General features: G+C 42.6%; 1 protein-coding gene across 1 annotated transcript in view; it reads left to right on the top strand.

Annotated features, from left to right (window-relative positions):
* The first annotated feature begins 223 nt into the window (after window positions 1-223).
* SEC31B (SEC31 homolog B (S. cerevisiae)) overlaps window positions 224-8,181 on the top strand; it is a 31,249-nt gene continuing 23,291 nt past the window's right edge. Inside the window, exons 1-7 of the mRNA XM_010286424.1 lie at window positions 224-312; window positions 2,975-3,098; window positions 3,913-4,108; window positions 4,901-4,996; window positions 6,084-6,224; window positions 6,734-6,876; window positions 7,162-7,261. Coding sequence (XP_010284726.1) covers window positions 234-312; window positions 2,975-3,098; window positions 3,913-4,108; window positions 4,901-4,996; window positions 6,084-6,224; window positions 6,734-6,876; window positions 7,162-7,261 — 879 coding nt within the window. The 5' untranslated portion in view covers window positions 224-233. The remainder of the gene's footprint in view (window positions 313-2,974; window positions 3,099-3,912; window positions 4,109-4,900; window positions 4,997-6,083; window positions 6,225-6,733; window positions 6,877-7,161; window positions 7,262-8,181) is intronic.

Below are 8,181 nucleotides of genomic sequence, written 5' to 3'. Positions count from 1 at the left end.
GATCAGACAGCTGGGGTTGTGGGGTTGTTATGAAGTCTAAAATACACTAATCCATTCCAGTAAAACTGTACTCACTACCTCAGGAAGTAGCAAGTAACTTCTCTCCATTGAGAGCAATTTGTTCTTGTGGTATCTTGGTAATGGGGATATTTTGTTACTGGTGTGATTATTTTCGTGTTGACTTTATCTGGTTATTCTAACCACTGTGTGAAATTTCTTCTAGAGCCTAGAAAATGAAGCTAAAGGAAATTGAGCGAACAGCTGTCCAGGCATGGAGTCCAGCAAACAACCACCCCATTTATCTAGCAACAGGTAAAGTTCTTCACAATTTGTGAGTATTAAAGAACAAGTCACAGAGAGATTTTATGTAGAATTGTATTGGTTTTAACTTTAAACAATTCCCACCTTAATAATCTCTGGAAAATTTACAAGCAATATACTGAAAACATTACAGCTTTTTTTTTTTTTTTTTTGAAGTGACTGGTAGAGGATTACTTTCATGCCCAACTTTGACACCTTAAGGGACAGTGATTTTTCAAAGGGTGAATATGTAGCTTTTTTGATCTAACTTCTAATTAAGTCTGTATGAACTCCCACACCTGCTTGCTATGAAAAATAAACTAAATGAGGTTACATACTTGGTATGTCTGTGGGGGAAAAAAGTTCCTTCTAGTCATGGCCATTTAAGCTCACTTTTACTTTGTTGGTCTTCAGCCATTATCACATGGCTTGACAATCAAAGAGTAGAAACCTCTTCTCCCTAAAGTTGCCTGTTTTGATTAACATTCAATTTTCCATACTTCTTCAAAACCTTAAATTTGCATTTTGTTGATATTATTCATTATTCACTATTGTTATAATAATTTTATGTCCTGAAGCACAAAGTCAGCCTGTTCACTGAGTTGGCAGTAGGTGAGTTTAGTGTCTGTGTGGAGCTGACAACTTGGTTTGTTGTATTGGGTTTGTGTGGCAAAGTTTTGGTAGTGGGGGGCCTACAGGGGTGGCTTCTGTAAGAAGTTGCTAGAAGCTTCCCTTGTGTCCAATAGAGCCAATGCCAGCCGGCTCCAAGATGGACCAAGGCTGAGCCCATCAGCAATGGTGGGATAACGTAGTTAAGAAAGGGGGGAAAAAAACTGCACAATTGCAGCCAAAGAGACAAGTGAGAATATGAGAAACAACTCTGCAGACCCCCAGGTCAATGAGGCAGGAGGAGTAGGACGTGCCTCAGGCACTAGAGCAGGGATTCCCCTGCAGCCTGTGGGGAAGCCCATGGTGAGGCCGGCTCTGCCCCTGCAGCCCATGGAGCTCCATGCTGGAGCAGATCTCCACCTGCAGCCTGTGGGGGACCCCATGCTGGAGCAGGTGGATGCCTGAAGGAGACTGTGACCCCGTGGGAAGCTTGCACTGGAGCAGGCTCCTGGCAGGACCTGTGGACCCATGCTGCTAGCTCAACTCTGGGCAGAAATACAAGGAGATCTTCAGATGCAAGTGAATTCTGTTCCTGAGGGACGGCACCCCACAGAGGGACCCAGGATGGAGCAGTTAATGAGGAACTGCAGCCTGTGGGAAAGACTCATGCTGGAGAAGTTGGTGGAGGACTGTCCCCCGTGGGAGGGACCCCATGCTGGAGCAGGGGAAGAGTGTGAGGAGTCCTCCCCCTGAGGAGGAAGAAGCGGCAGAGACAACATGTGATGAACTGACCACAGCCCCCATTCCCCATCCCCCTGTGCTGCTGTGGGCTGGGGAGGTAGAGGAAACTGGGAGTAAAGTTGAGCTGGTAGAAGGGAGGCTTGTGGGGGGGAGGTGTTTTAAGATTTGGTTTTATTTCTCATTATCCTACTTGGATTTCATTGGTAATAAATTAAATTAATTTTCCTCAAGTTGAGTCTGTTTTGCCCATAACAGTAATTGGTGAATGATCTCCCTGTCCTTATCTCGACTCACAAGCCTTTCATTGTATTTTCTCCCCACTGTCCAACTGAGGAGGGGGAGTGATAGAGTGGCTTTGGTGGGCACCTGGCATCCAGCCAGGGTCAACCCACCACAGTTGTCTGACCAACATGAGAACTAGTCAGCTCTGTCTCCTGCCTGGGTTGTGCAGTGCTGCCATATTGTTTTGATTTTTTTTTTTTTTCAGGAATGACTGTCAAAAGAAAGTGACAAAAGTTCAGCTGTTGCCTTAAAAGCAACATTATCATTGTTGGGGTAGTCTATTTTGTGTTTTCTCTAATAAGGCCAGAGTTGTGGTTGGATCAAAGGTCTTGGCTTCAGTCTGCTTTATATCAGAAACTGCATAGTTTCAAAATTTGTACTGCTTTTTAATAGTCTCTTGGGCACTTTCCATGCCATAGGCAGTTACAAAGCATCCCTGTGGTAACTGGGTGACTGTTTGCCTGGCAGTGTCCCATTAGGCAATGTTAAATCAATTTTTAGCTTTTATTCTGTAAGCTAGGGAGAAGGAAGGAAGCCACCACTGTATGACTGCTTGCTGTTTGTGGGTTGTTGGGGCATGTTTAGTTGGCTAAGATTGAAAACCCTTAGCTGTAGACTAGGTTTAGAAGGTGTGATCAAGACATCTGGTCATGGTTGAGGAGCAGTATACAGAAGTATTTGGGATCATAACTGTAGCTGGATTTTATGATGCGACTGCATTTGTAATTTAGATAAGAACTTAACATCAGAAGCTGTGGCTGTTTGGAAGAGGGTATATGAATTATGCCTATCCTAAGAAAGTAAGGTATTTGCACAACAGTGACCCTGGTGCCCAGAATTTAATGAAGTTTAATTTCTTTCAAAGTCTTTGTCATAACTGTTGATTCCTCTTTCTGAGGTTTTCAGACATGTCCTTTCTTTGAACAGACGCAACACCAAGGTGGTGTTGACTGTGAAGAATAGGTTTAGAGTGCCTTGCTCTTTTTGTATCTTGTGCTCTTGAAAAAAGCGCCCACTTGTGTTGCCCTTGTACTTCTGCTAGGAACATCTGCCCAGCAACTGGATGCATCCTTCAGTACAAATGCCACCTTGGAAATATTTGAGGTTGACTTCAGGGATCCCTCCCTGGACATGAAGCAGAAAGGAACACTTCCTGTCTCAAACAGGTACTGGAGGCTCATACTGATGTATCAATCAGTGGAACTGAAAAGGGTTTTTCTGGTACAAGAAAGGAGAGGAGGAGATCATGTTTTCAGGGTATAAAGTGATCTTTTGGATCAGTTGACCTCTGTCTTCAAGAATTGAACATTTTTGTCGACACAAATCATGTTGGGTTTAAAGTAAAGCAGTTTGACCATTGGAGAAATCTGAAAGGACTTACATGGTAGTCTGTGAGTAGAGTCATTCTGTACCATGTGAATTTGATGGGGCTAATGATTTGCAATAAAAAGACTAGAGGCAGAGTGAAACTTATCTTTCAGCTTTTTAAGACAAGGTTATTTCTTGGGCTCATCACTGTGGGTGACCACCCAGTGTAAAACACAGCCTTGAATTCTAACCAGCAGATTTTAAAGGGCGTAAACATATTTTTCAGATAATGGCTCTGCAAAGGAAGGAACCTTGTCCTCTAATCTAATTTTCTGTATCATGTAGGTTAGAAGATTTCACCCACCAAATCCCATGTGAGGTCCTAAACGTTTTAAACAAACCAAACCAAAACCAAACTAAAAACAAAACAAAAAGAAGAGAGAGACAAGCTCTTCTTTTGTACGTTCCCTTTAAAAGTCTTTGGAAGGAAGCAGATTTCTCTTTGCACCCAAGAGCCATAGTCCTCTTAAAAGGGAAATGGTTATTTAAGGTGCAGACTGATTGTTATGTTTGATAGGTCAGAACATGTGTGTGGTTTTTGGTAATGCAGAGGGTGTCTTGACTTCCACCAAATATTGTGGCCTGCACCAGCTTTATTTTCTTCTTTTTTAGGTTTCATAAGCTGATCTGGGGTGACTTTGGAAATGGGTCTCCAGAGTCCTCTGGAGTGATCATTGGTGGGGGGGATAATGGTGTACTCACAATGTACAGTGTGCACCGCATCTTGGCCTCAAAGAGTGAGCCTGTAATTGGGCAGACAGAGAAGCATTCAGGTCCTGTCCGAGCTCTTGACTTCAACCCGTTCCAGGTATGCAACATTAAGATACTTATAACCAAATGGAAGTTAACCCCCATCTTAAAATGTTTTTCCCTTGTGTATAGGGACTTATAAACTGAAGGAACAGTTTTTAACTTGAAAGAGGCATGGTAGTTGTGACATAAGGCTAGTTTGGGACTCAGATTTGGGTTCTGTTCACAGCTTTACCACTGAATTCCCCTGTGACCTTGATCCAGTCTCTTACCTCTCTGTGTAAAAACATGTCTTGTAATACTGTTACATGTTAGACCATTACCCAGTTGAAATCAGAACTTCTTTTTTTCATTTTTTCACTTGATGTTTAATTCAGTAGAGATCTGATCATACAACATAAGCAAGTAGTAAACAGTACACAAGTTCTCATAGTAGCACAAAAGAAAATTTAAAGTAGTCTACAGACCCTTGTGGGAAGCCTGCATCTTCTCAGAAGAAATGTCCTTGGTGCTGGGATGCAGGGCAAAGGCTCAGTTGGCCAGAGACAGTGGCTTCCAGGCCTGTGACAGAATTTTATGATGAGTAATAGCAGCCACCTGCACATGTAGTTTGCTAGACAATTTTAAACAGTTCTATACCATGGCACAGCTGAAGGCACGGAGGCCAGAGATGTGCTTGGTTTACAATCCGGTTAGTATCTTTCTGCTTACCAGTGGCTGTGAAATGCAGCTCTCATCTGGACTTTGGAAAATTTTGGTTTTTTTCCTCAGATTTATTTTTAAGAAATCCGTCCCCTTTCCTTGTGAGCAGGAAACTCAGCTGAGCTTTTTTTTTTTTCTTCTTCTGTAGAGTAACCTCTTGGCTTCTGGAGCCAATGATTCTGAAATTTTCATCTGGGACTTGAATAACTTCAGTGTACCTATGACTCCAGGGGCTAAATCACAGGTAAACAAGTTTTCCTCTGGGCGATACCCCTACAGTTTTATATCTCAGTAGGCAAGGCAAAAAGATGTGAGTGTGTGGAGTCATCCTGGTCTAGTCAGTCTTTGAAGGGGGAACGACCTTGATGTCTGTCAGGAGAAGGATGAATCAGAAGTGACTGATTGGCTTCATTCTGGGGAGGTGGAAACAGTGTTGTAAAGGTGGGGGAGGTAGGCTGACGAGTTCTGGAAGGATGCACTTTGCATGGATGGGTAAACTCTTTGTGGATTTGAATCAAGTAACTGACCAGTTTATCTTGTGATCCAGCTGGGGCATGTGTGATGGATTAACAAGGTTTATTGGACCTTCTCTGAGGAATGAATTTATTTCAGGCTTCAGCTGAAGCTTTTCATATCTCATGAAAATAATATCCATAGCAGAGCCAGTGAGCCATTTAATGCATCTTGGCTATTACTCCCAGATAATGTTTCCTGAGTTTTAAGGAAGAAGCTTCTGATCTTCTGATGCTGATTATATTATTCAGGGCAATCAACTCCTGAAAATGGAAAAATGATAGTAAACTTGTCTAAAAGCAGGCCAAGTTTTTCCTCCAGTAAGCCTCCCATTTGTTTCCTTGCCTATCTCCTGCATTGCGGTAGATATGGTAACGACAATTAATCTTGAATGCTTCATCATTTTCCATCTCACTGCACTCCTGAAATGTTGCACAAGGTCATCTTTCCATTTAAGTTTGTTCCAGGAGGCAGGGTAGAAGCATCTATGTTCTCTCAGCTGCAGTTCTCTCTGGACTGATTCATAACACATTTGTCAAGTGCAGAATCCAGTACCTGCTCACAAAATACAAAGGTGCTTTTCCAGGTGACATTCCTCCATAGAATTTGACTGTCCACTGTACTTTCTGAGCAAAGGACTTTCCATGCTCCCTAGTCTTTAGGGTCAGTGCTGCTGATATTTCCCGTTAATTGATCAGTTACTGAAGAGAAGAATCTATGTATCACCAAATCTCTTAGTTAAGCTAGTGACAGAATCCTGTAATTAGTGTTCCCTCAACATGGCGATAATGGATGTGTGGCCCTTCCTGTCTTGGCAGCCTCATGAAGACATCAGTGCAGTGTCCTGGAATCGGCAGGTGCAGCATATCCTGTCCTCTGCTCACCCCAGTGGCAAGGCTGTGGTTTGGGACCTCAGGAAGAATGAGCCTATCATCAAAGTCAGTGACCACAGCAACAGAGTGAGTGGAGGAAAGGCTGTGATTCTAACTAGCTTACAACATGCCATGTGTAACTGCAGAGCAGTGGCACAGGCTCTTGGGATCAACTGTTTTTACTGTGGGAGCTGTTGGGACTGGTTCTCTTGGAGCTGTAGCATCAAAGCACCTCTCTCTTTTTTTCCCTAATGAAATGGAGAAACAAGACCCCTAGCTGTTCCTAAAATTAGGGCACCCTTGCGTTCAATTTCTATGTTCACAGCTCATTTACGAGAAGCCTCCTGTGTTTTAATCCCAGCTATCTTCCTAAGTCAACTTTGAACTAGTTCTTCAACTTCTGTATGGTTAGTGGTTTTTTTTTCTCCTGTGTAGAGAAGGTAGAAATACTTGCTTCCCACAGCAAGATGTTGCTAGGCTTGCTTTATGTCAAGCATTCTAGGCGAGTTAAGTGCAGAATCACATGGCTCTGGGCCATTTGTGCTATTGCCAGCTTGCTTTGCTGAATTTTCAGCCTATGCTATTTTTGTTCCTAGATGCATTGCTCAGGAATGGCCTGGCATCCAGAAGTTGCAACCCAGCTAGTTCTTTCCTCTGAGGATGACCGCTTGCCAGTGATCCAAATATGGGACTTACGTTTTGCTACCTCTCCTTTGAGCCAGCTGGAAGGGCACACAAGGTGAGGACCTGCTTGTTGTGTTGCCTTTTCAAGGATCTCCATCTTTAAAAGGCAGACACCTGGGAGACTGGACTTAGGAGAACTATGATTTTTGCTGGGCTTGCTTTGTTTCACAGATGGTTGTGAAACAAACATCTTGTCTCTACCCTCAGCAATCTGGTTGAGGGTAGAGATAAGAACTAGTATTTCTGAGCTTAAGTGTTGGTTCATGCTGCTTTCTTGGTGACGTGGTGGGAGAGTGGACTGGGTATGAAATATGACTGATTTCTTTCTGATCTATTTTAGAGGAGTTCTCTCTGTCTCTTGGTGCCAGGCTGACCCTGAACTGCTCTTGAGTAGCGCCAAAGACAACCGGATCTTGTGCTGGAACCCAAGTATGGGGGAGGTACATAACCACAGCTATAAGTACCCATGGTCTGCTTTATAGAGTTGTGTGCTATGCTATGTGTGTGTCCCTTCTTTGTATCCCTATGGAGTGCCAATTTAATTTCCTCCAGTATGTCTCCTGCAGTCTTCCTGTCTGGTGTGAATGAAAGGGCTATTCGTATCCAGACTGAAAACAGCAGAGACAGGCTGAGATTTTCTCTGATACATCTGTGTCCAGAGATCATAGAGGGAAGAAAGCTTTAACTAAAACTTAGTTTCAGCTAATTATGATTACTCTTGCTATGCTTACACATGTAGTGTTCTCTGTGTCCATTTGTTTCATCTTCTTTCTTCTCCTAGGGTAGTAAGTTTTTTGGGGGGAAACTTGAAGGGGAATGGGGAGCATTTGTTAAGGTCATTGAGAGGGGAACAATGTAATTAAATAAGTGTGTAAATTTTATTCATAGTACAGTGGCTTCACATGTATGTTCTTATCTAGCCATGTATCTCGAAATTACCACCTTTGAAGTATTTACATATCACCTGAATTAAAATAGGACCATGTAAAAAAAAAAATCTTCTGCACACCTACTCATTCAATGCTGAATTTCTGGATAAAACTGAATTTTGGACTTTGAACAAAATTCATGTGGTTGATCTTGATAATAGCATGGGGAAGGTACTCTAATGTTACTGAACAAAGTCCAGCTGGGAGCCCCAGGCTGGATTCATTTCATGGGACAATTTAACTTAGCTGACCACGTTTGCCTTGGAGACATGTAAAAAAATTAATCCATTTTCACAAAACACATGAAATGATCCTGTTGTGGTTTCATGGGGTTTGATGCTCACTCTGTACAAATTTGTAGTGGTTAGAAGAAAGTCAGAGTCCTAACCGTTCCGGATGTCTAATTTTTACAAAAGTCTTTTCACTGTGTT

This window comes from Phaethon lepturus, unplaced genomic scaffold (genome assembly GCF_000687285.1).
Source record: "Phaethon lepturus isolate BGI_N335 unplaced genomic scaffold, ASM68728v1 scaffold19024, whole genome shotgun sequence".
NCBI lineage: Eukaryota > Metazoa > Chordata > Aves > Phaethontiformes > Phaethontidae > Phaethon > Phaethon lepturus.
This window is presented reverse-complemented; position numbering and strand designations above follow the sequence as displayed.